This window comes from Salvia miltiorrhiza, chromosome 3 (assembly GCF_028751815.1).
Source record: "Salvia miltiorrhiza cultivar Shanhuang (shh) chromosome 3, IMPLAD_Smil_shh, whole genome shotgun sequence".
Taxonomy (NCBI): Eukaryota; Viridiplantae; Streptophyta; class Magnoliopsida; order Lamiales; family Lamiaceae; genus Salvia; species Salvia miltiorrhiza.
In genome coordinates this window covers 45,008,467-45,035,799 of record NC_080389.1, presented here as the reverse complement: position 1 = coordinate 45,035,799, position 27,333 = coordinate 45,008,467, and the positions used below count along the sequence as shown (strand labels likewise).

Below are 27,333 nucleotides of genomic sequence, written 5' to 3'. Positions count from 1 at the left end.
GAAATCGAGTCCAGCTCTCCTCTCTCTTGCTGAATCCGGTCGTCCCTAACTCCGGCGAGCAGCAGACCCGAAGCTGCCATCGCCAAGCGGGCAGTTTCGACGACCTCTTGTCAATTTTCCGGCTGTGAGGCATGGTTGGGGCTCAAAACGACGTCGTTTTTTCTCCAACTAAACGACGTTGTTTTGGTTCACCGCCGGCGACACCATGTCACTTTTCAGATCACTTAAAAGGTGCCATGTCAGCACTCAATTTGGGGATTCTTGAAAGTCATAGAAAAATTGTTCACCCCCTTAAATTCAGGGAATTTTTGATAAAAAAAAAAAAGTTCATTGTTTTTGACATAATTAACCCTATTTCTAATGATACTTATATTGTTAGATTTTGGTCACCGAAAGTAATTAAAAAATATCACGAAAGTTGATATGAAACTCTATATATATGTATATATTTTTTTTCTGATTATTTATGGTGATCAAAACTAAACAACATGAGTATCATTAGAGAACTATCATAAAAAAAGGTTCCAAATGGTACTTTCAAATTATTCATGAAACTTCAGATAATTAAATTATTGGCTAACAAATTTTTTTAGTCGGACCAAATTCTAAATAATTAATTGTAGTAATTTTTTTTTAAAAAAAATAAATCTACTTAAAAATTAAAATGTGTGTATAATTAGTGTATTTATAGGTAATTAACCTTGATTATTAAAAAAAAAAGGATTTAGAAGAAGTTGGTAAATGTGTGTATTATCTGATTAGGAGTAAAATTTTGAAGTAGTCAAGCATAAAACATAATTTATGGCCACACATTGAAAAAAAATATAAAATTTGGCAATTTTTATTGTTTTGGACGTTTTTACCCTTAATGAGGCGGACCGGGTAGGATCAGGCGCGCGGATCGTATGTCGGGTCGGGTTAGACACTTATGGCACTACCATAAGTGCCAAGATTTTACTTTGATTTTATTTTGGATATTAGTGCCATAAGTGCCAACGGAAATCCAAAATAAAACCAAGTAAAATGGTCATTTTGACACTTATGGCACTATTAGTACCATAAGTGATATACGTGCAACAGAAACAACAATAATAGAATTAAGAAATAATAAATGGATCATCTAAACCCTAAATGGATAATCTAAACCGTAAATCAAACATTTAAACCCTAAATGAATAATGTAAATCCTAAATGGAACGTCTAAATCCTAAATGGAACATCTAAACCATACGGGGAAGTGTTTAAAATGGTTCTTTTGGCACTTATGACACTATTGCACTTATAGCACTAATAGTGCTATAAATGCCAACAGAAATCCAAAATAAAACCAAGTAATAAAATGATGCGTATGACATTAATGCCATAAGTGCCATACGTGCAGCGGGCGCTGGCTTTTTCCCGCGAGCACGCAACTCACCTATAAGCTTCCAGCGGCCGCGCAATCATCCAACGGCCGCGCAATCATCCAGCAGTCGCGCAATCACCCCAGCGGCCGAGTAAAAATGACAAATTAGGCATACCACCTAATTAATGGCCATATTTTGATGTTTCAAAATTAGAGGCCAAAAATTGATTTTTAATTTTCATTATGGCCATTTGACTACATTATTTCATCCGATTTTTCGTTTTTAATTTGTGTATCGCGGCCTCTGCCTCGCTCTGCTCTCAATCAAGTCACCCGCGCCTTCGAATCCGACGCAGCGTCGGCGACGCTCCCCCCGCCCCACCTCCGCCCTCCGCCTCCTTGAATGCCTAATTAAACAGCCCGCCGCTCCTCCCCTGTCGGCCGGTCTTCCTCCTCCAGTCGGCAGTCGCACCCTCAGACGCCTTAGAATCTCAGATTGTAGGTGAATACTTTCTTCCTTGGTTTCAATTTTCTCTGCTATTACCTTCACAAATCGCAATTTCACAAAATGATGAAACCAAACTACTATTGGAGTTGGAATTCCTTTTTCTTATGGTAATTTGATGGCAGTCTCAAAATTCCATTTTGATTAGTTTACACTGTGCAATTTCTGATCTCTCAGAGTTTAGACTATAATTACTTGATAACAAGTCAATAACTGATTTTTAGGCTGCAAGAGACCATATAACTGATTGTTAGGCTCCAAATTTCTGATCCTTCAGAGTTTGCAGCTAGAGTTTTTTTACATTGGTTGTATTCTGACATATTTCTTCATAACAAAGTTTCTTATTTGCTTCTATTCGTGTTCATTATTATGTTGTTGCATGCCTTGGGCCTGCATCAAAACCACTTGGAATATTTTAGAAGTAGAGTCATGTCTACTCTTATACCATCGCAATGACTCATTTTTAAGTTTCTAGTGTTCTCATATGCATACATCATCAGTAGGACTCATGATATTCATTCTTTAATAATTATCAGTGCTATTATTTGTGACATGTACTTGTTTTGAATAAAAGTACTGTATAGATTCTTTGGAGGTGGAGCTATATCAGTTGATGAAACCAAGTGCCACTGTGATAGCAATAAAGAGAGTTGATGACTCGAAATACTTAGCCAGTTGTAGAATTATAATTATAAATTATGTAGTGATTACCGAGTACTTGTTCCGTATCCTGTGACAATGACGCAAATTCATATTTGGAGAAACAAATTTCCTTTTCTCAATACGAGGTTATGGGTCTAGTTTCTGAATTAAGGTTAACAACTTGGATTTTTATTTCTTTACTATGTACCATTCTTGCACTATTTTTTAGGCATATCCTTCTTTGTGAGTCGTGTGACCCAAGTTTTATAAGTGTCATATAGATTTGGTGGGAATGTCGCTGGAGAAGTGTATGATGGAAATAGTCTGCCTAGTGATGATCTTATAATTGGTAATATCTCTCAGTTTCTGGAAAATTCTTAGGAACTAAATAGTTTAGGTAATATTTCTTTTGCAATGTACTTAAGTTTGACTTTTGTGTGTGTGTGTGTGTGTGATCCAGGGAGTACGTTTTTGGGGCTTTGATCTGCTTGTGCACGTCTATTTCCCCATTGGATATAGTTATCATCAACTAACATTCTACATTTAAGATCAACAACCCTGCCATTTATCTACTTCAATATCTGAATTGCTATTGTATCACATGCTCTCAGGCTCGTTCAATTGGTAGTACAAGTGGGTTGTTTTTATAACATTTATATGTGGTATTGTGATTCAGTTCATCAGAAGAACTAAAAGATATACTCCCTCCGTCCCAGCTTTTAGTATCCAACTTTCATTTTTTGGCCGTCCCACATTTTAGTATCCATTTCTATTTTTGGTAAAAGTAGGTGGGGCCCTTACTCCACTTTAATTATTTTAACTCACATAAAATATGGGACCCTTATTCCATTTACAACACATCAATCACTTTATTAAAACCCATGCCGTTTTCAATTGGATACCAAAAGCCGGGACGGAGGGAGTACTATGGAAGATGATGAAGCTATCGTTTATTTCTGAGCCATTTCTACTAATTCTTTGGATGAAACTTTATTTCCAGATTGACTTTGCATACTTTTCTCATATTTCTGGTAAAGTAGATGCTTTTTTTCTTATTTATTTTTTATTGATGGTTTGGAGTCATATGCTGAGTATAAGATGCCGAATATTGATGATATGTTGAAGACTACAATGTTAGGATAACTAAGGAAGTCAAGCTGGTGTCTGTGCAGCAGACCTTGCATCATAAGACATTTGTCAACTTGTCTGTATCTCAGTCAGTTCATCCATAGCCATAGGTTTCCTGTTTTTGCAGAATTCTATTGCAAATGGTATGCCTTGTTCTGTTGGCTGTAAAAGGTGTTGTTTCAGTTAACAGTTAGTTTTCTTTGTAACTGTGTTCAGATTTTTTTAGTCGAAATTCGGATAATTGAATTAACCGAAATAACTGTTCGGTTAATTCGGTTATTTTGGTTCGATTCGGTTATTTTTTAGGCAAAAATCGACCAAATAACTGAATACTCACCTTCTCTCTCTCAGGGAAGAATTTTCAACTCTTTTTCTTTAAGTTACATATTTTCCCTAATGTAGTTCTCCATCCTGTTTTCCCCTGATTGAATGTGAATTTACAAATTTGAGCTCGAGAAAGATGTACTATTTAATTAGGGTTTTTGGAAGTATCTTATTGGCGTAATTCTAACTATTGCTCAAAGATTATTTCTGTATGACTAAAGTGGAATAGCTGAGCTCGTTTTATCTTGGTTGGTATGGAAAGATGGTTTCCCCTAATGTATAAAATAGGTTCATGTGGGATAATCTATGATCATGGATGGAGAATGCCGACACTAGTCATAGGCAATTTTATGTGTTTCTGAATAAGAGATGTAGGTATGCATATTACTTTCCGTAGTCCTTGTTTCATACATATCGAATGACATAATGTTATTCTCAGTTGTTGGGATTTGACAAAAGATAAGAGGTATTGTTTGGGAACACATTGTGTTGTTGTGAGAGAAAAGTGAAGGACATGGAAGAGCAGTTTATACTGAGAGTGCCACCAGCTGTTGCCGAAAGAATTGAGCGGCTCTTAAATGATTCATCTGCTTCTTCTGAAGACAAGAACTTGGATATGGTGTTTTCTGGTATAATATACAGACTTGTATTTTTCAACCTTTTATAAAGTTTGGTTACTATGATTTTGGTGATAGCTTAGTTTCTAACTAGGTTTCTGCTTATGTTTTTTATGCACTTGTTTCTTGCAGAGGATGGAAGGACTGGTACATTTGTTATAGGAAATGACCGCTTCTCTTCTTCCCTCTTGGATCTTCCCTCTGTTGTAGAGTCATACAAGACTTATGATGACAATGTGTTGATTAAAACTGCAGACATTGGTCAAGTAGGCTGATTGTAGCAACTAAGTGTTTGAATCGTTCAAATGTGGTATACCTTGCTAACTTGTCATAGTTGTGCAGATGATAATGGTTAGGGAGGAGAGTGACGGTGTCCCCGAAGCAGTGGAGTATAGACATGGACTTACTCCACCCATGAGGGATGCTCGAAGGCGAAGATTTCGCCGGGAGCCAGATTTAAATGTATCATAAGATACATTAACCATTTATTCTATTTCTTTGATAGCCCCCTTAACATGAAAATAAATTTTGTTGCTAGCCTCTACATTATATGTAGTAACTTCTATGTGCTGCCAATGCATTATTTTATTTGATATATTCATGAAGCTAATCCCTTCTGAATATACAAACTCATCATACTATGTCTTTTTTCAGCCCGAGGTTGTCCGTCGTGTAGAGAAAGATTTGCAGAACATCATGGCTGGTGGAACAGCGGAGAATATTGATATCCTTTTATCTTGTTAACTCTTTCCATTCATGTGTGCACTAACCTTTTCTGCGAATAGCAACTGTAGCTGTCCTGTAGAAGTTAGTGACATTATTTAGCAGATGTAGATATATTGTGAAAGAATATAATAGTGGTCTTGGTCAATTCGATTCAGTAGGTTCTAGCTTCTCTCTAAGATTTTTGTCAGCTATGGTTTTGCAACTATCATTACCATCTTGGCTTCAGTAATACAGAACTCCATTGGTAATTGTGGAATGGCAAAGTTTTACCATTCTGTTTTCTTGGATGATTATTACATTGGTTTGTTTTCAATTTTCCTTAACAGAGAGTTACGTGTTGAAATGGTTGAGCCCGGGGAATATGGCGATGAACATGCTCGCAATGCGAATAAGCAAGTGGCATCTACACCTTTAGCAAAGCCTGATGCGCCTGAAGCTGAAACGGTTGGTGGGGAGCCTGATGGGAGTGATTCTGATGAGACTGATGATTCTATGTGAACCAAAAGCCTGAAAATCTGGATACATGAATGGGGAAAATACTATTGGCTTATTGAATTAGTGATGGGATGGAATTATGCCTGCTATGTCTCCTTTGCGAAAAATTCTGTGCCGACACCGGCAGCACAAGGTTCTAATAGGTGCTTTGTGGTTTCTTCTGAAGCTTTGATGACCAGTAGCATTATAAACTCTAGTAACCTTTGTAAATTCATCTTTATTGTAACACTGAATAGCACAGCTATGGGCTTTTCTTAATATATATGAGAAACAAGAGTTATGCATCTTGCTGGGCAAACCTAGTCTGCCATCTTGATTTTATTGTGTGCTCAGTTATTTTCTGCTCACATGCATGGAGTCTATTATCTGTGTTAGCTACTATCCCACATCCTTGTACCACTTTGAGTTATTACTTTGTGTAAATCCATTTGCCTGTTTATGACAGTTTCAGGCAGTTTTGTTGCAGCGGTATGATGAATTTGCAAGCTTTTAATAATCTAACACCATACAATAAAGATAACTTTTGTGACATGGAAAATGTGCCGCAAAATTTTGCTTTGAAACTAGTTGATCTTGGACAATTGTAAAACTGAAATGTGATTTGGGATGATACTTGATCAAATCAGACAGAGTATATGTATTTGAATTCTAATTGAAATACAAACTAGCATTTGCACCCCGTGCGATGCACGGAAAATGTTTTTATATTTTTATATATATAAATTGATACCAACTCAATTATCATATTTATAAATATAAGAAAAAAAAATTAATTTTCACTTAATATATTTGAGTTGAATATTAAAAAAAATAAAAAAATAAAGAAAACTTCACAATAATAAAAATTGATATTGTGAAAAGGCATAAATAATAAGTAAAAAGAATAAAATAGAAAAAATTGATTTATTCAAAAAAAAAGAGGAGAGATGAGAGAGAATTTTAAAAACCATTAATCTTTAAATAAATATAACTTTCCATTTTAAGTCAAATATTTACATAAAATATATCAAATTAATGCTTTTATCATGATATTTAATTTGATATATTTTATAAATAATTTTAATTTCACAATTTTAGAAAGAAATAATATTAAAAAATAAGAACACAAAGAAAAAATTATATTGTACAAATAAAACTTCAATTCTACAAAATTGTCACTTATTAATTTTGAAATCAATTTGAAATCAATTTGAAATTGAAAATTATCTTCTTAATATATTATAAATTATTATATAAATATAAATTTATAAATTATTTATAACCAATGCCTTATAAATTGTGTATATATACACATATAAACATATAATTCATTATGGAATTATAAACGTGGGTTATGAAATTTGTCTTTTTAAACGTGGGTGTGCATTTTTAAAAAAATTATGGGTTATGCAATTTTAATTGAGTTAGTTACTTAATTTTTGAATATGTACAATAAGTCATTATTTTTGTAAGAAATCACAAAATTGCCATTGAAATTGATTTGAAATTGATTTGAAATCAATTTCTAATTGAAAACTGCTGTTTTAATATAGTATAGATATCAAAATTCGAACATTGAATCAAATACAAATTATTTGATTAGCTTACAATTACAGTGGCGAGGCATGGTTTGTAGTAGAAGTTTGGTTTAATTTAAAATTTTGATTTTATAAATTGTAAAATCTTACTTTTTTAACTATGTGAATATTTGGGTTAATTGTCTACAAATACACAAACTATATCTAAATTTTGGTTTTTAATCAAATATATTTTTTTTGGACAAAAAATACATAAATTTTTACTTTTTGAAATTTGACCTAAGCTCAAAGTTCGCTGGCTAATAACTTGGTTGTTTGGAGTCTAATGGAAAACTCGAAGGTACTATCGGAAAGCTTTTGATGTTATCTTTCAAAATGCCGAGCCGAAGTTCACATACCCAGCACATGTGAAACTATGTCAGTCCGTGACCTTCCCATTCCCATTTGGCAGAGATTACCAACACTCGGCTTAGTCGTCATTAGGACAGACCAAAAATTAGAGGGAAAAAAGCTTCAACTAATAAAGGTTTCTTCTTCTTTTATATTATGAATTATATTGTGTTAGGTAAATCATATTTGTATATTATGTTATGAATTAGTTTATGCAATTTTATTTGTGGTCGAACTTTGTTATTACTCCATGCTATTAAATCTTTTTATTATTTTGTATAACTTTAACATGTATATATTATAAATATTTATTGTAGGCAAGAATCTCATGGAGACATCGACCACATCAAATATGTCTCTGAGAATTCTGGCTAAAAAATTTCATGGTCATTATAGGATCTCGACACCGTAACCAGGGGACAATGTTCGTTCACATAGGATGGGTATTTCACCCAAGATCCCTTGTGTAGCACCGCCATCATTTTCTGCTGCGAGTTTCAGGAGTATATGATGCATACAATTATATTACTTTATAGGGTTAAGTATCAAAAAAGCCCATAACGTGGAAACCCTTGTTACATTTAACACCCTATGGCAAGGGGTGTGTCAACTAAACCCCTAAACTAATTAATTTCGGACAATTACTCCCTTAGCACTAACGACTACTTAACTTCGTTTGTTTTATTTTTTTTTCTTTATTTTTTTATCGGTGGGTCCCACCAATAACTACCAAAAATCCCCCTTTTTATTTGGGGATAATTTTTTAGTTCGAAAAACCCTAATTGGTGATGCTTGCCTTCAAATTCGAGACTATGTTGCGTAGTTTTGTGTAATTAGTATAGGGTTTCAACGTTTTTTTGCATTTCGCGTCGACCCATGAGTTTCAATTCCGTCTCAGGTGGTTGTGGATCGAGCTTCTCGCACGGTGGACGTCAGTTTCAACAGTATCAAAATCCAAGGCTTTGTGCGTGCGCAATTGAAGGTAGAAGGTTGAGGGTTGTGATAATGACATCATGGATGGACGAAAATCTCGGTAGGAGGTTTTATGGATGTCGAAATTGGAAGGTATGTTTGTGAGTTTCATTAATTTTGTATTTGTTGAAGTTTTTGGCTTTAAATGGCTGCAATTTCGTGTTTTAGATGAAGAATTGTGGTTTTTTTTATTGGCTTGACGAACCAATTAGTGAAAGAGCCAAGGAAGTTATCAATGAGTTGAAGCTCATGAAGATTAAGGAGAGCTCAAGCTCGGTACCCATCGATATGGAGACTAAAATTGCCAAGCTTTGGGATGTTGTTTAAGCTTTGAAATCAGATTCAAACAAAATTAGGAAGAAAGCTAAATTAGTTACTGCAATGTTGCTTATTTCTTGGGTATTTTTAGCATATTTTGCACTAGTTTAGTATGCCTTTGTAAATTTCTATGAACTCTATTTTGGATCATATATCCATCTTGTATCCCTCTATTTTGGAAGTGAAATGGAAGCACATTTTGGATCATATGTTGGTTGTTTACTGATGTCCATAATGTTGTAAAAAAAATGCAAGAAAAGACAAAATCTATATAATTAATGCTGTCAAAAAATCATCCATCATTCCATCATTCCATCATAAAATCCATCAAAATTGAATTAAAACTAAATCAAACATAAGAGAGATACAAGAACGAAGAAATGATGCAATCTATATCATTAATGCTGTCAAAAACATCCATTATTCCAAATCTGTTACAATTCCATAAGAGGATCCAATCAAAAAACTAGTGTTTGAAGTTCTTCCAACCATAAACAAGTATATGAAACTATGGCATAAAAAAAAGGATCTTCATGTTCATCAAAACAAACAGCTAAGGAAGAAATATCTTGCTTCAACTAGTAGTAGTAGAACCCACAGTTGAAGCAACAGTTTTTCCTCTTGGGGATCTTCTGAGGACAACTTCATCAATTTCCAGTTTGGCTCTGCCTCGTGGAGCCTTGAATGGCTTCGAGGCCACCTTCCTAAGCTTGGATAGATCGCCCACTGTTTGAGCTTGTTTTATCTTCTCTTTCATCAATTCATTCTCATTTGGAATTGCAAACCGCATGTTTGGTTCAGGCTCTATGGATCTACCTTCATCTATGACCACTGATGTCGACATCCCGGGCTGTTTCATTGCATAGAACAACTTAGCGTTAGCATATATGTAGAGCTAAGCTAATGAAGAATAAATACTACTCCCTCCGTCCGCCAAGATTATGGCAAATTGCTTGGGCACAAGATTTAATAAAAGTGGTGATGATTTTGATGTAGTAGAGAAATGGTCCCACCACTTTATGAGATGTGTAGTTGAGATTGAATTTGAGGTGAGATTTTTCGTAAATAAAGGGTGTTAGTAAGGATAAAATATTAAAGAGGATGGTGGGACCATTGCCTTAAAAGGAAAGTGACATAATCTTGGCGAACGCCCGATATAGTAATTGTGGCATAATCTTGGCGGACGGAGGGAGTAACAGTTATCCTAATTGTAAGTTCACATTTAGAACACTTCTTCCAATATCAGGATTGATGTACAAGCCCATGCCTTGAGAACTACTCTTTGCCTTCAACTTTGTAGGCAAAGCTGAAGTTGAAGCTTGAGTACTTTGTGTCGCCTGAGGAGTATGTAAGCAAATCAATAAGTAACAAATGCATTTCAGTTTTGATGTATGAATTAATGGGGATATGAATACCTAACTTGGTCTTTGAGGGCAGTGTCATTTTTTATGACTTGAGCTCTTACAGATACTACAATGTTGTTTCTGACCTACCCTTGATAGCTTGTTGCTTCTCCTAGGCTCGTTTAGAGCTCTTACCCTCGTTTTCTTGGGCCTGCCAATCTTTTTTTCCACTGGAGGAGGCTCTACTCCATCACATTCTTTCACATTCCAAAATTTAAGTCTTGGAACTGGCTGTATGTAGTGTTCATAGCTTTTGATGCAGCTTGACTTATGGTACCAGCTAGAAATGACACTAAGAGGGTCCAATGAAGAGTAAAATAATGCAGCTTGTGCATGGCAACATGGAACCCCTGTCAATTCCCACATCCTACATGTGCATCTTTTCCTATCCAATGACACTGTGTGTTTATCCTCTTACTCCCAAATTTCATACCCATTTTCCCGATTCCAGATCACATTACATGTCAATGCATCAGATTTAGCAGCCTCAAACAACTTCATGCAAGCAGGAGACCAATCAGACTTCCACTGATGCACGCTACTTCTCCTATCCTTAATTCTAGTCATGGCAATCACCATAATGTCCTTTAACATACTGATAATTGGCTTGTACCTAGCTTCTATAATACTTGAATTGAAAGATTCTGTCGCAGCCCGATATAGTCAGTGATAGCGTATACCAAGTATCGTACGACTAATAAAAGTAATAGTGAAAGAAATAGAAATACATCTTGTTTTAGCGGAAGCATTTGCAAACTTTACTCATTTCCAAGAAGGATTTTAAGAATAAAATATTTTCTTACTTGGGTAAAACATAAATAAGCAATTGAAGACTTAGCAAGGGTTTGAAAAGTATTTTCCCTTATGGGATATTACAGGCATAAGCAAATTGAATAAAAAGTTTCATCAGAGTTATGCAGCGAGATACGTTACTATATGTGTGAAGACATATAGCAGGGAGTTCAGTTACTTATAGAGTCAAAGCGTATAAAGATAAGTTTGAGACATAGGAAGACACGACCAACTGACAGTTCCAACAGCCTTCGCCCATCCTCGCGCCAAGCAAGACCTGCACATTTAGAAATATATGCAGGGACCAAAAAGCACTCAGTGGACTCATGCCGGAAATAATTGAAATGTTGCTTTTAGAGCTATATGTCAACCTTTCCCTTTTCAATGCATCAACAGGATTAAGTGAGATAAAAAAAATACATGTTCATGTTTTTCTATCATAAACTCATTTGCATCATCATAATAATATCATTAGTCCGCAGACAATATATATTCAGGGTATGTGCCAACTATGAGAACTCATATAACATATATATATTAGGTGAAGAGAAGGAGGCCTCCTTCAAATCACCGTGATCGGCCGACTAGAGACGGCTCACGATCACCTCTGCACACAAAACCTTTACTGTCATATAAATCAGTCAAAGGCCGATATCTTGCATCGTGATCATAGTCATGTCTTTCATAGAGGTAACATACCACATTTCATTCTCATCAATAATAAATATGGCAAGTTGACAATTTTCATAATACTCATCAATAATACTTCAATATGCTTCATTTTCATAAGATTTGCATTTGAGCTCATTATCATGGTAGCTTGCCATAATAGAGTTAGAATAAAGCCCACCTGTCTCAAGGGTCGATGACGTAGAGCTCAGAGTCGTACTAACGCCGGCCGTCACTCGAACCTTTGGTGTCGCACTTGGTTTAGTTGGATATCTTATCCAATCAAAAGACTCTCAATCTTATAGGTAAATAGCACTCAAATAATTCACATAGTCATTCACACTTCAAATTAATCAATTATTCCACATAATACATTTTCACAATTTATCTCAATAGTCAAATGACTTAAAAGTCACTCTATGAAACTTGAAATATTTTTCCCTTGTAAGTAAATTCTCAAATATTCATGTAAGCTATGGAATATATATATATAAAAGAGTTTTTCCACTCAAACATTTTTTTCAAACCTGTAAAAGTCCAAACAATCATTTCCTATAAGAATTGTGACAATTAAATCTCATAAATCCTTTTTGAAAAATTCCAAAAAAATTTATATATATATATATATATATATATATATATATATTCCAGTAGCATTTTCATGACACAACATGGTGTATTTCTCCACCAAAACTTTAAAATTCTCAATACAATATCAAAAGTAAGAAATTTCGAACACTGGCCTACAACTTACTGCTTCTGCACTGCCTTGTCTTTAAAGAATAAACTGTTTCATCTCAAAAATCTCCTAGATTCAAGACTTATACCATTGAAAACCTCTTTGAGTCTAGTTTCATTTAAAAAAAGTAGGGTGAGAAACTCCAAGTGGTTTAAGAGATATGGATGTTTTCCCACAGTCTACCAGATTCGGCAGTTTCGGACAACTGGAAGTTAAGATTTTTGAAAAATAGTAAACGTTGCCCAAATGGCTTGAAATTCGATGTGTATCTGTATAACACATGTATCTTTCTACCATAAAAATTTGGAAGGCTGAATGTTTTTTTTGTTGCATATGTGTCTTCACATCTATGCATCAATTATTTACACAGGAAACTTTAGGGACTTAATTGCTAATTCAGAAATACGAAGGGATTGAATGGCAATTACTTAAGTTTGCTTTTGTGAATAAGATCTCAGCCGTCCATGTTGGATCGATGGATCAACTGGTTAGCAGAGCAGAGCTTGCAGAGTTGAGCTTAGCAGAGCAGAGCTGAGCTTAGCAGATCTGGCAGTGCTGAGCTTAGCAGAGCAGAGCTGAGCTGAGCAGATCTGGCAGTGCAGAGCAGAGCAGAGTAGAGCATAGCAGAGCTGAGCAGAGCAGATCTGATAGAGCAGAGCAGATCTGGCAGTGCAGAGCAGAGCATAGCAGAGCTTAGCAGAGCAGAGCAGAGTGTGACTCCAGTGACTGCCCTTCCAAATTTTCGGTAGAATTTCGCAGTAGAAGTTTTATAATTTAAAAAGGTAGTAAACGAAGTCCAAATGACTTGAAATTTTACAAGCATGTTCACGACACCTCTGTCTACACACCATAAAAGTTTCAAGATTTTTGGACAAGGAAAACCTTGTCGACTCAGCAGTACAGAAGCTTAGTGAAGAATTCTCAAATGGTTGAAAAACCAAAGCTGATATATTCAATGTCTACTTCACATATCCTCATAGATCTATAATTTTCACCACTATATTCATGCTTTTTCATACCAAGAACTCATCATGCTTCAATTGTATACATGCTTATTCATCTTATACATACATATACACATATCATAAGATGAGGATATGAGCTTACTTCCAACAAAATCAAAGAAGGTGGAGTAGAGGATGATGCTTAGTATTTTCTTAAAGCTTGATCTTGGAGATGAACACTTTTGGAACCTTAATCTTTTACTATATTTGGTGAGACAAGAGGAGAAAATAGTGAGGCTAAATGGAGGAGGGTGCTGGCCGAAACATAAGAGAAGAAAGAATGAGAGAAACCATACTTAGAGTGAGAGGTGATGGGATTGTGTGGTCTCATCACAATAAATGCATAATCTTCAAGAGATTGCTATGAAATGTAGGCATTAGGGGTTGAAAAATGGGAGAGTTCTGTGGGGTTAAGAGGAAGGAGGAGAGGGAGAAAGAAAGAAAGAAGAAAAGAAAGTGAGGATAAGTAGAGAGGGAAGAGAATAAGGTAGAGTGAAGAGAAAAGGTGAGAGGTGAGGGAGAGATGAGAGAAGTCGTGAGAGGGGAGAGAGAAGAGAGAAGAAGTGTGCATGTGCTCGTGAGTGCATGAATTGTGGAGGATTGTTTGCTAGTTAGAGTTAGGTTTAGGGGGGAGGGTTACTATGCATGCATGTGTGCTTAATGTAGGGAAAAGAAAGAGAAGAGAAAGAGAGAATGGAGATAGACGGGAGAGAGAGAGAGAGAGAGAGAGAGATACTTGAATAATTTATTTCTCATCTTGTGTGTAGGAATATATCCCATGAAAATATATCTATTCATGCGTGAGGAAAATTTATCTCAATTATGATATTACTAATATCATAATAACAATGCATCAATAATTCATATGTGAATATTCTGCCAAGTAAAATATTTATATCACATAGACATTTCAATAAAAATATAGGGCGAAGATAGGTTTCTTAATAATAGAATTTATAAGGCCCGAGAAAATAATATCGCCTCATAATAAACTCTCAATAATTCTTATCTCATTTATTCGCCCGCGTGCATGAATACTCTAGCTACTATTTAAAAACTCAATTTAAGTTTGAGCTAGGGCACATATAGCTTCTCAAAATACAGGGTGTTACAGATTCAGAGATGTTGTTATCTACCATGTGAATGCAGCATATGTCACTCGTGTATGCTCTACACCAGTTTTGGGGTGGATAATGGAGAAGATCCACTGCAGTCTGCTTCTTTATAGAGCTAAGCTTCGCCATGTTCAACTTGAACTCTTTTTCGAATGAAGACCAAGCTGCTAACCAAAACCTCTTCTTCAATTCCTCACCTCTCCATTTTTTACTCCAGTTAGCATAGATGTGTCTTGCACACCATCTATGCTCAACATCTGGGATTTGATCATTTACTGCCTCCATCAAACCCTGTTAGAAGTGTGAAAGCAGTTAGCATGAGTTATGATTTTCAACAAAAAAAACAAGAGATAACATGAAGAAATACTAACCTTATGCATATCTGACATAATAGTGGCTCTTGATCCATTACCAAGCTGTAACTCACACTTCAACCAACTTAAAAACCAAGTCCAGTTGTGCTTGTTCTCCTTATTGACCACTGCCCATGCACTTGGAATCACTCCATCATTTTCATCCTTGCCAACAGTTGTGAGAAGTAACCCAAATGTAACCCCTTTTAGGTGAAAACCATCTAAAGAAATCAACAGCCTACAACCCCCAAGCCAATTCTTCATACATGCATCAAGCATGACAAAAATCCTCTTGAAAACCCTTCCACCATTTGCCAACTCGTCCCTAGATAGTTGCAGCTCCATCTTTGTCCCCGGGTTTGTCTCTTTCACCTTCTCAATATAGCCACGAAGCATATTGAACTCCTCTCTGTAGCTGCCTTTAAGCTTGGTCAGAATAATTCTCTTAGCCTTTTTGCACTTCATCAAGTTAAGATGCATTTTTAAGTGTTCTTTCACCTGCCCCTGCATATCCTTCAATGAAAACTTAGGATTTCTATACAATGCCTCCTTGAAATAGTTGGCAAGGTATGCTTGTGTCACGACCGGACTTAATTAAGGATAATTAAGCCGGGAAACCATGACTAAGGGAGGGAGATTAGAAGCGGGGATAGAAAGGGGTAAAATATAATGAAGGATCGAACTTAATCATTGACAGTGAAGGGGAACATTTATAATATAACTTACGTTTAGCCACAAAGATTCAAATAACTAGTAAGTTCGGATGAATCCGACTTAATTCAAAAGGGCTTATTTCTTAAGAATACGCAGCGGAAATAATAATCTGATTACATGTATGAAGACATGTATCCAAGAGTTTATTCAATCAACTTATGACAAGAGCTCCGCTCTTCACTTCATCTTCATCAACCAATGCTCAACCTGCACATTTAGAAATACATGCAGGGCTGAGTACAAAAATACTCAGTGGACACGTATGCCTAAGTAAACATATAAACATGCTTCGTGAAACTGTAAATTGTCATGCCATCATAAACAGTACAGCAATGGAGTTTTAGCTAAATAGGCCCAAGCTTACTAAATTCATTTGTGATTCTTAAAGTTCGTCTGATCAGACTAAGTTCTCTTGTAATCTATCATATCTGAAGCTGCGTGCCGGAGAGGTGGCCACCTCTCACGATCACTTGACCGGCCAACCCGCTAGATGACTCACAGTCTCTGGTGTACACTAGTCCTGGCAGGATAGCTATCAACTGCTCAAGACCCGAATTCGATTTCATCATTGACAAAGCCAAAGCAGATAGATATCATACTAAAACTGAAACATTTTATGGCAAGACAATACTTGAAATAACTTCAATTCAAAGATTTTTGTCATGAAATAACTTGCTTGAACGTAACATTTAAACTCATTTGATATATATGAAAGTAATGTCCACCTGGTAGTGGAGACTCACGACTAAGCCTTAAACTCTTGCGTTCAACCTTGATTCGGAAAAGAAATAACGTAAGGTCTTAGTCCGGGGAAAATTCTAAAATAAATGAGGATGCGTAATGTAATTATGCATGGCTCATATTCCTTTTTATTAACCAATTAACCCAACTAGGTTCCGTCCCATGAAGTCAAGTAATTAACTACATTGATTCGTTCTCATTAGGGTGTTCTAAACTGTCAGTAAAATATAATAATCTCCCTTCGTGTAAGCAAGGGAAAGAAAATAATAAAGATTTAAACACCCTATGTTCTCTTCTCTCTCTCTCTCTCTCTCTCTCTATCTCTTTCTCTCTTATTCGCTTTCTACTCTGGAGGTCAGCTCTGGCCTCTAAGTCAGCACTGGCTGAGTTAGCTCTGTGGCGAAGTGATTCCTCTGGTGAGGAACGATTCCTCTGGCGAAAGTGATCCCTCTGGCGAGGTGATTCCTCTGGCGAGGTGATTCCTCTGGCGAAGTGATTCCTCTGGCGAGGTGATTCCTCTGGCCATTCATCTGGCGAGGTGATTCCTCTAGCGAGGTGATTCCTCTGGCCATTCCTCTGGCGAGGTGATTCGGCCCCGCTGGCCTCGTCCCCGCTGGCCTCGTCCTGCTGGACTCGTCCCCGCTGGCCTCGTCCCCGCTGGCCTAGTCCCCGATGGACTCGTCCCCGCTGGCCTCGTCCCCGCTGGACTCGTCCCCGCTGGCCTCGTCCCCGCTGGTCTGGGAAGAGCGACGGGGATTCCAGTTTCCAGAAACCAGAATTCTCCGTCCTTATCTCGCCTCGATTCTCACTCGTATACAGACCTTAATCTCTACCTATGTGAGCATGCTGTGATTATTCACGTTCGTCTACGTTTAAAGCTAAAGTTCTCGTCGTTCATCAAGGTTCAAGTTGTAGGTTCCACAAAAACGTGACTTAACATGCTTTTTGTTCATTCGTTTACAGCCCATAAAACATGATTTCTGCGAGTGTGATTCATGCCGAATGGAGTAGCAACAGAGGTCAAAGGTTACCTTGATATCTCGCGTGCTTTGGTCGGGTAAGGAACGATGGTTTCTCTCTCGCTTTGTCGAGCGTCGAGGTGCAAACTTGTTCAAGTCGGCAGCAAGAATCTCGCTCTACTCCTCTTCGTGCAAGGCGTCGAGAGAGGTGAGGCTTCCTGTTGTTGCTGCTGAAAATTCTAAGTGTTGTGAGGAGAAAGGGGTGGCTCAAGGATTGAAGGGTGAATTTATAGTTGGAGCTCGGCTGATGTGTACTTGAGTGCCGAAGGGAGGGCATTGGTTGTAGGATTGCGTGGCGTGGGATGGGGTGCAGCAGGTGAGGCGATGGGAGACCTTTCGGCTGCCCAGCCAATGGGAGGAGAGCTGCTGCTGCAGCTTGCGTGGGAGGCCCTTCGCCTGCCCAGCCAATGGGAGGAGAGCTGCTGCTGCAGCTTGCGTGGGAGGCCTTTCGGCTGCCCAGCCAATGGCTGTTGCTGCAGCACCTTTTTCCACCTTTTCTTTTCTCCATTTTCCCTTCTTTTCCTTGCTTGTGGCGTTGGCAGGTGGCGGATAGGGTGGCGTGGGTGGTGATGTGATCTAAGAGAAAAGATCTAAGTAAAATCCTTCAGTGTTGGTTTCTCTGTATTAGAAATACTGGTTTCGCGTTTTTGTTAAAAATCGATACTTGCTAAATTAAATCCGTAGATTTAATTCGTTCGTCATCCTAATACTCAAATTAAATCCGTAGATTTAATTAGCTTCAAAGTCGGAAATAATTCACGACTTAGTAACATCATGAACTAAACTCCATCTTGATAAATAACACAACTTTGCTAAGTTGGTTATAACTTTAAATAATATTATTCATCGACTCAAAGATTCTCGTCGCGGTCTTAAACACGCGAAGGTAAATAGAAATGCATACTGCTAGTGTAGTGACTCTGTCTCCAAAATACGTAATTCAGAAACATAGCTGAAAACATAAGGTGCTTCATTTACTGGCAGATAGATAACTAAACACGCAAAAACTGGAATTAAATACTGATAAAAGAGCGGGTTGTTACAGCTTGAGAGGCACTAGACACCTCCCTCTGCTTAGTACAGTTATGTTGGGCTACCAATGTTTTAACAACTAACCCTTCTGTCTCCTCATCCTTTGAAGCAAGCATAACAAACGGACAAGACCTCTCACTAACGCAAATGACTCTGATTCTCTTAGGTTCATTATTTACAAACTTAAGTTTGTATCCAAATTTCACAGCATAGGTATTGATAGCATCCCTACAATCATTTGCCCCTACAAAGGTCATACCTAATTCAAAGTTACCATGCTCCCCAACTTCCACTGAATAAAAAACAAGATCATGCTTAACTATTTCATCATCACTATCCGACCGATCATCACTATAAGTACTTGAGTCAGTCTCTGACTCTCTGAGTCCATACCAAAACCTAGGTCATCACCCTCTTCCTCACTCCCCACTTCATTAACTCCTATAACATTATCATCATGTTCAAATTTCTCCATCCCTTCATCTACCTGTAACTCCTTTAGCCCAATGTCTACTGTCTCCACCTTCTCATCAGTCTCTGCCTGATCATTAACCCCACCATCATTTGCAATCTTCAAATCATGTACCTCCTCTAAGTCATCACTACCATTTTCCTCATCCAACAAAGGTAAATGTGTAATAGGGGGCATGAGATCTCTTTCATGATCAGCAAACAAGTAGACATCTTCTTGTCCAACTAATTCAAAGTAATCAATTACCTTCTTATAGTGCTGTGAATCCCTAAGGAGAACTAAGCCTTTATCAAGAGTATAATCGTCATCTAAAGCATAGACTTTCAAAGGTTTACTACCATAACAATTAACAAATTCATCATATATGCGCTCATAAGTCATCTTATCATAGCTTTCTTTAATTTCGCTCGAATTATAGCTATCATATATCAATTTTCCAGAATCGTAGTCTTGCTTCCATACACCCCAGAAATTAAAAACAAAATTCATCATGCTACAACACAGAGAACAAGACAACAAAAAGGATTTCACAATCTATAATTTCTTCACAAAATACTTAAAAGAATCAAAATACTAAACTTGTAGCTTCTGTCACCCACCATTGCATGCGTTTTTTTCAAAATCATATATTTTGCAAAAAAAAATATGTTCAATACTTACCTTAATCGCGATTTGATCGACACGGTCACACCAGAAGGGATTGTGCACATCTCTCAATTCTTCCTCATCGTATTTCGAATGTGTCTGCAACGTCTTCTTCAAATTGTGAAGAAAAGATGAAGAAACGTTTCGTATGCACTGCCCCGTTAACCAATCCGTGCAAATAATAATGATGGATCCCACCGAATAAAAAAGAAAAGAAAAAGAAACAGAGTTAAGTAGCCGTAAGGGCTAAGGGCGTAATTGTTCAAAATTAATTACTTTAGGGGTTTAGTTGACACACCCCTTGCATAGGGTGTTAAATGTATCAAGGGTTTCCACGTTAAGGGCTTTTTTGATACTTAACCCTAGCAGGTTAGATGAGCAGGTTAGTCAGGGGATGCAAATGCTCGTTGACAATCCTAAGCGTCGACCGGGTCGACCTAAAAAGGGTATGGAACATCCGCAAGCTCCACCGAATGACAGTATAAAAAGTCGGCTCAGAAATGCAGAGGGTCCAAGCATGCGGGCTATGAATAAGGGCGCCGTTCTTGACACGCCGTCGCCGGTGGAGTTCTTGAATAAAGTGCACAATGCTTAGTCTGGAGGAGCGATTATGCAAAATTTTGTGGTTCACTCTTCTTCCTTAGACGCAGCTCGAGCTATGTCGGCTGTGGTTTCAAAAAATGGGGAGATATGCTGGACGACGAAGACTCTTTTGACGAGGACGATCTTATGTTCTCTTAGTCTTGGTTGTTTTTCGGTTATCCGTTGCTTCTCGCGGGTGCTTTCGTTTGTTTTTTTTCTCTTGAACCACTTTTTTCTTTTTTTAATAAATTTTCTATTTCAGCAGTAAGTAAAAGTAATTATTGATGTGAAGAAAAGTAATTATTCTTAATAAAAATTAATTATTGTTACAATAAAATGCAATTATTGTCATAATAATAATTAATTATTGTTACAATAAAATGTAATGTTTTTAAATATTACTCCATCCGTCCCACGAATCTTGACACATTTTTCTTTTTGGGCTGTCCCACGAATCTTGACACATTTCCAAATAAAGTAATAATTATTACATTCTCTCTCATACTTTATCACTTTTATTACCTTCTCTCTCCTACTTTATCACTAATCTACAATTCCTTAATTCCCGTGCCAAAACCAAACGTGTCAAGATTCGTGGGACGGAGGGAGTACATTTGTTCACGATAATTATTACTTTTATTCATGAGAATTTGTACTTTTAGTTATTTGATCAAATAATTATTATTATAAGAAAAAGAAATTATTGATATGTATAATACTTTATATCGAATGAAGTTAAATACTTATATTAACATCAGTATACATTTGTGCATACAAATATATATCTTATGCTTATTAAAAGTAAATATTTCTATTATGGTTCAGACTTTAGTGTTTAGAATTTAGGGTTTAGTTTTCAGGGTTTAGGGTTTAGAAAATATAATACTTTATATAGAATTAAGGTAAACACTTTATCAAAAGTATATATCTTATGCTTATTAAAAGTAGAATAAATATTTTGTCAAGTAAGTATTGTCATTAAAAAAAGTAATTAATGATATGAAGAAATGTAACGTTTTAAAATTATTACCTTTTTGATGATAAATATGAGAATTTATATTTTTAATTAATTGGTTATGTAATTATTGTTTTAAGAAAAAGTAATGATTTATATGAAGAAATGTAGTGTTTTACAAATATTACATTTATTCATGACAATAAAAAAAAAATGCAAAATTAAAACAAAAACAGCGCATAAAGTTGGCTTGAAGTGGGTTTCGAACCCAGTATTGTAGAGTTTAAAGTGGGAAGCCTTACCCACAACACAAACAAGGTACTTTGTATTTATTTCTACACAAATAAATTTATTCTTTATTCCAGGACCCGCCCATCTCAAGCCCACCCGCGCACCTGACCCGCGATCAGCACCCGACCCGGTCTGACCATCAGGTTGGATGTACAGGAGACTAAACCCTAAAAAAATTAATTAAATATTAATGAAGATTCGATGATTGGGATAGGTGGCGATAAACTTAAGCCTCAATTGAAATTATTACTACTATAGGTAACAACAAAGCAATTTGGGCCTCAAAAAAAAAAAAAAAGAGTAATTTGTGTCTAACCACACAGTGGTGTATCATATTCGGACATGACACACACACTGTTGTAGTGTAGTATTCGGAAAAGCGACAAAATTTACGTCGACGTTGCTAAACTTTTTTATATTGAATGAAATGTAATAAATCTTTGAAAGATTCTCAACCTTTTTCAGCCATTGAATAATATCATCAGCAGCTCAAAACACTGCACCGTCGCCGTTAGCTGGCCTTGACCGGAAACTGAAACATGAGTTCGAAGTCGACGCCGCGGCGTCGGCGGCGGATGTCCGTTCAATTCCTCCTGATCCTGATCGCGATATCCACCATTTTCGGGCTGCTGACGACGGATCTCAGGTCGATTGAGCCGTCGCCGAAGGTCGAGATGAGGAAGGGGGAGTTTTCAGCTGATACAACGTCGGATAAGGTCGAGATGAGGAAGGAGGAGTTTTCAGCTGATACGACGTCGGATAAGGTGGAGGCAGCTGAGGGCGGGAAGAAATGCGCGACGGTGGAGGAGATGGGCCAGATCTTCAGCAGAGGTTATGTGGGCGAAAGTCTTAGAGTCAGAAGATTAATTCGTCATCACTTCGCCGATAACGGTGTGCTTTTCTTTTCTGTTTTGTTTAATTAATTGCAAATGTTGATGCGTTTGAATTTAAGTAATCGATGCATTGGATTTTGTTCGAGATAGATCCTAACGTTTATGGAAATATCTATTTATTTTAAGTCATGCAATCTTGCGCTTTTTCCCTTATGTCAACTGATGTATTATTATTTTGTGCCCTTTTTTGCTTAGAAATTGGTTCTTCATATTTGGAGTGTGTAACATTTATCGAAATTAATTCCAAGTATTTTGCTGGTCCAAATTTAAGCATTAGTTCTTTGATATATTTTGTTATGCTGGATTTGGTATAGTGGGGTAGTCATTCTATAATCCTGGATTTCATAGACAACTATGAGTAGATGGAGAAAGATTGTAAATTTGCACTTATGATTGTGGTTTATAGTTCATGAGAGAGATTTTTCTTTTGAGTTGGGATGAGAGAGATTTTCATGCATAAAATGGCAGTTTTATGGTTATTCATTGTCATTTCCAGAGAAGGATATAAAAGATGATGATGATGATAATTTTTGGAGAATCGCTTAAAGAATCCTTGTATGATGAATGATTCATTTGTCTGACCCGGAAAGACAAGTAACTATTTGGAAGTAAAAGAATGAGAAATATCTTAGGTTTGTGGTTTAATGGAAATAATCTTGATTTCAGGTGCCTCCAGGGTACGAAATCTCCCTCCGGAACAATTCTGCAACCGCGGTTTTGTGATTGGAAAGGCATCGGAAGCTGGTTTGGGAAATGAGTTGTACAAGTTACTGACTGCTGCTGCACTGAGCGTGATGCTGAACCGATCATTGATAATCGGGCAAACCAGGCATATTGGTTCTCTCTCAAGCCTTTCTGTTTGCATTGGGAATTTGGATTTGATTTGTCTAGCATATCAATTCTTGTCTTAGGAGAGGGAGAGAGAGGGAGAGAGAGAGAGAGCTCTGTTCACATTTGTTTGCATCCTTTCTAGCTAGTTATAGTGTGCAGATATTTAAAGAATGAAATAGAACGCTTTGGATATGTCAAGTCCATTTGGGGAAGATACTTATATAAATTTCACGTTAGATGTATGCATCTTGCAGCTAACTGTCATCACGTATTATCTTTCAGGGATAAGTACCCTTTTGGCGATTACATCTCCTACTCCAACGTAACCTTTACATTGAAAGAAGTGAAACATTTGTGGAGACAGAATCGTTGTCTGACAAAATACAAAAGGCACCTAACGATGAGGATTGATGATTTTCAGAAGCCATCACGAACAGCCGTTCTGTGTAGTAACTGGAGAGAGTGGGAGCAACCTATCATATGGTAATGTGGAATATCAAATAAGGCTGAAATTAACTTTCTGTAGTTGCATAATTATTAAACCGCTCTTCAATCAGGTTCCAGAACGCGACGGATGCTGTGGCTGCCCAGTTTTTCTTGAAGAATATACATCCTGAAATGAGGGAAGCTGCCACAGATTTATTTGGGAAGCCGGAAAATCTTCAGTACCGAGCTAATGTGTTTGGGGAGATTATGAGGATTCTAATTTCTCCTTCGAAAGATGTGGAAAATGCAGTAAGTTGGGCTCTTAGTGGCGGGAGGGATCCGGATATAGTACTCCACATGCGGATGATGATGAATAGGTACCTCGGCTAAACTAATCGAGAAGGAATATTACATTCTTTAAGTTGTAGTTTATTTACCAATGCCATAATTCCTGCACGAGGCTCGTTAGTTATACCTCTGAACAACTTGGATTTTGTTAATGCCACGAGCTTCTTCTATAATCATTATCTGTAGTTCACACAAAACAACACTTTTGTTACATCGACAAATAATAATTGTCTCCGTTGAAAATTCCCATTCCTTTTGCAGACCGGTGAGAGCAAAGCAGGCAGCGGTGGATTGCCTAAGAAAAGCTCTCCTTAATCTTCCAATGATATCGAGACCCAAAGTTGTTCTGGTTTCTGATACCCCTTCTGTGGTGAATAACATTGCACGAACTTTAAAAGAATTTGCAGAGGTAATGTCTTGAGTTCCCTTACTTTAATAAAAAATGATTTATCATCAAGATTTTTCGTAGTTTGTTGTTCAATCACGACATAAATTGAGAAGTTGGTTTTGGATTTTCAGGTGTTACACTTCGATTATGAAAAATTCCAAGGAAATATTTCTGGCAACTCAAACATCATAAATTTCAGAAGAAAGGACTGGGGTCCTGCTCCTAGATGGGTGGCCTTTGTTGATTTCTTCCTCGCATCACGCGCTAAACATGTCGTCATTTCTGGAGCTCACCGACGTGTTGGGACGACGTATGCTCAGTTGATCGCAGCACTTGCAGCTGCATACAGACTAGGTAAATCTGAGTAACTAATTCACATCCAAATACATATGATGATCTCCCTGGATTATTTTTCTCAAAGTATCGTCCCTCCATCCACAGATGAGAACTCGTCTCTAAACTCGAGCATCACGTTCCTTAGCAGCTTCCAAGGTTCGTTACTTTCGGAGGGTTTGAAGAGACAGATCGGGTGGGGACATGTGTGGAACAGATTTGCGGGCCCCCTGAGCTGCCGTGGCCAACATAGCCAATGTGCTCTAACACCTCTTCTACCACCGGCTTGGTGGGACGGGCTTTGGCAGTCGCCCATCCCACGCGACGTGCAAAGGATGGAAGCGTACGGCATCAAACTCTCGGGCTTCGGGACGTCGGACGACACCCACCTTAGAGGTTTCTGTCAGTCGCGGAAAAATTCGGTTGTAGTAGCTCGACTCATCTAGCTAGGTTAGGTACTCATGTTTTTGGTTATTTATTTGATCTTCATTTTTGTTCTGCTTTAATTAATTCATTCGTTTACATTAATTGTAGCACGCATGCAACGCATTTCTGATATCTGTATCTGATTGTAGCGACAGTACTCACTTGTAGCACGAGAAATATATATTCCAGTTTCTAAATTACATAATATATGTTGCACCGAATAATCGCGAAAATAGATTAAATGTAACGTGTGCATGTGTTTGTATATAATCAATCTTCAACTGTTTGTTGCTATCTTCACAAAAAAATTTATAAGAAAAAAAAAGGTGAGATTTTTTTCCCTCTCTTTCCATTCATGTTCTCCAAAGCAAACTAGTTTTTCTTGATGTTTATTTATGTGTTAATTTATCCAAGTATAATGATATTTGGAGTGGATTTTGAAAATGGTTATTTTAGATTAGTAAAAATAAAAATTGTTCATTAAGATTAAAAAAAATATATTAAAAATTAGTTATAATTACTATTTTACACTTCACATAAAAAATTTAAAAATTATTCATTGATTTTTAAGTTGTGAAATTGAGTTTTGAAACTACGATTCACAACCAATAATAAAATATTATTGTGAATTTGAGTTTTAAAATTTGAATTCACGATTAGAAATAGTATTAGTTGTAAATTCGAGTTTAAACGTAGAATTCACAATTAGAAATAGTATTAGTTGTGAATTTAAATTTTAAAGCTTGAATTCACAACTAACACTATTTCTAATTGTGAATTCAAGTTTTAAAACTTATATTCACAATCAACACTTTTTCTTGATTTCACAATTAGAAATAGTGTTAGTTGTGAATTCAAACTTTAAAATTTGAATTCACAACCAATAATATTGTTAATTGTGAATTCAAGGTTTAAATATCAAATTCACGACTAACATTATCTCTAGTTGTGAATTCAAGTTTTAAAACTTGATTTCACAACCAGCACTAGCTATTCCGTTATGAATTTGAGTTTTAAAACTTGATTTAGAACTGGAAATAGTGTTTTCGATTCATGCGATGAATATAGGGTTTCCGAATCCATTGACCTTTTTAATATAGGTTTTGAGTGCATACTTGTTATTTCATTGATCTGATATGAATATTGTAACGAATTTTTTAGTTTTGTAGCTCGATTCATGCGATGAATATAGGGTTTCCGAATCCATTGACCTTTTTAATATAGGTTTTGAGTGCATACTTGTTATTTCATTGATCTGATATGAATATTGTAACGAATTTTTTAGTTTAGTAGAAATATGCGCTTGTCGATTCGCTTTTACTCTTTCTATTAGTAAGTTGCAACCTACAAATAGGGGATATCTTTAATTGTGATTCGTCTACTGTTGCGAGCGTGTAATTGTTTTCTTTTGGGAATAAGTGGCATTATATTGAGTATTATGAATCTGATGTTTCGGTTTTTCGCTTGCAGTGGTAAGAGTGCTTCTTTTGCGCGTGTCCCATTCTCTTCTCCAATCCGATATCTACATACATATATATTTATAATAGATGGAGGTTAAGTGTTACAGGGTCCTCCTTCACTCTGAATTTTTCGCCCCGTGCAGCGCCGAATTCCCACAATCCGACCAGCTTCTTCCCTCACCAACACTCGTTTGACACTTAGAATGTATGAGGTTCTCGAGTGTAATGTGCACGAATCAAAGTTCACACGCAGCGGACATCACATGAACAACCTTAAACAACACTCAACGATTTACGGAAACACCACGCCCCAACCTTTAATTTTATTCCCACAATAAAATTACAAGGACCTATCTCTATGCTCAAGGCTCGCGCACACACTCTACACTCCTGCGTTCACTGCCAATTACAATAATATAAATGTGATAGACAACCCCCATCACTAGGTAAAAACCGTCTACATGGCTGAGACTAACTGTCGGGCAGTTTTTCACCCCACTAACTTAAAACTGCCCATCGTGGGTTGTGGCAGTTGGCGCCCAACAACTGCTTCACTCTGCTCCCACTGATCCAGCCATCGACATCTCCAGAGCTCACCTCCAGAGTTGACATCCAGAGCTGGTCTGCTCTGTCCTCCCCGCGCTGGTCTGCTCTGCCTCCAAAGCTTGCTCTGCTCTGCCTCCAGAGATGCTCTGCTCCGCCTCCAGAGCTAGTATGCTCTGC

The 27,333-nt window shown here is 37.0% G+C and overlaps 3 protein-coding genes across 4 annotated transcripts; 2 read left to right on the top strand and 1 right to left on the bottom strand.

Annotated features, from left to right (window-relative positions):
* Positions 1-1,620: 1,620 nt before the first annotated feature.
* On the top strand, positions 1,621-6,066 carry LOC131016012 (transcription initiation factor TFIID subunit 7-like). Of its 2 annotated transcripts, none has more exons than XM_057944565.1 (6): positions 1,621-1,843; positions 4,384-4,573; positions 4,694-4,827; positions 4,904-5,023; positions 5,216-5,285; positions 5,622-6,066. In XM_057944565.1, the coding sequence occupies exons 2-6, from the start codon at positions 4,459-4,461 to the stop codon at positions 5,783-5,785; spliced, it is 603 nt and encodes a 200-aa protein (XP_057800548.1). In that variant the 5' UTR covers positions 1,621-1,843; positions 4,384-4,458; the 3' UTR covers positions 5,786-6,066. The 2 variants fall into 2 exon arrangements, with proteins under 2 accessions (XP_057800548.1, XP_057800547.1); XM_057944564.1 differs by having other exon boundaries at positions 1,622-1,847.
* An 8,578-nt stretch (positions 6,067-14,644) lies between these two features.
* LOC131018863 (uncharacterized) lies at positions 14,645-19,742 on the bottom strand. The gene is made up of 5 exons (XM_057947560.1): positions 19,693-19,742; positions 18,954-19,525; positions 18,572-18,852; positions 15,073-15,558; positions 14,645-14,992 (listed from the first exon to the last, which is right to left on the bottom strand). The coding sequence occupies exons 1-5, from the start codon at positions 19,740-19,742 to the stop codon at positions 14,645-14,647; spliced, it is 1,737 nt and encodes a 578-aa protein (XP_057803543.1).
* Positions 19,743-21,852: 2,110 nt separating this feature from the next.
* Positions 21,853-25,357, top strand: LOC131015982 (uncharacterized). Its single transcript, XM_057944512.1, has 7 exons — positions 21,853-22,396; positions 23,065-23,227; positions 23,512-23,712; positions 23,787-24,032; positions 24,265-24,412; positions 24,523-24,745; positions 24,833-25,357. The coding sequence occupies exons 1-7, from the start codon at positions 22,045-22,047 to the stop codon at positions 25,168-25,170; spliced, it is 1,671 nt and encodes a 556-aa protein (XP_057800495.1). The 5' UTR covers positions 21,853-22,044; the 3' UTR covers positions 25,171-25,357.
* Positions 25,358-27,333: the final 1,976 nt, after the last annotated feature.

Bases quoted from the DNA above. Each gene is read 5' to 3' on its own strand.
- LOC131018863 (XM_057947560.1), bottom strand. From the start codon at position 19,742: ATGTGCACAATCCCTTCTGGTGTGACCGTGTCGATCAAATCGCGATTA. The intron at 15,559-18,571 runs GTAACAACCCGC...AAGGATATGCAG, and splicing joins TGTCTAGTGCCTCTCAAGCT to GGGCAGGTGAAAGAACACTT. The intron at 14,993-15,072 runs GTTAGTATTTCT...CACTTCTAACAG, and splicing joins TTATGTCAGATATGCATAAG to GGTTTGATGGAGGCAGTAAA.
- LOC131015982 (XM_057944512.1), top strand. From the start codon at position 22,045: ATGAGTTCGAAGTCGACGCCGCGGCGTCGGCGGCGGATGTCCGTTCAA. The intron at 24,033-24,264 runs GTACCTCGGCTA...TTCCTTTTGCAG, and splicing joins ATGCGGATGATGATGAATAG to ACCGGTGAGAGCAAAGCAGG. The intron at 24,746-24,832 runs GTAAATCTGAGT...CTCCATCCACAG, and splicing joins TGCAGCTGCATACAGACTAG to ATGAGAACTCGTCTCTAAAC.
- LOC131016012 (XM_057944565.1), top strand. From the start codon at position 4,459: ATGGAAGAGCAGTTTATACTGAGAGTGCCACCAGCTGTTGCCGAAAGA. The intron at 4,828-4,903 runs GTAGGCTGATTG...ATAGTTGTGCAG, and splicing joins AAACTGCAGACATTGGTCAA to ATGATAATGGTTAGGGAGGA. The intron at 5,286-5,621 runs ATATCCTTTTAT...ACAGAGAGTTAC, and splicing joins TGGAACAGCGGAGAATATTG to GTGTTGAAATGGTTGAGCCC.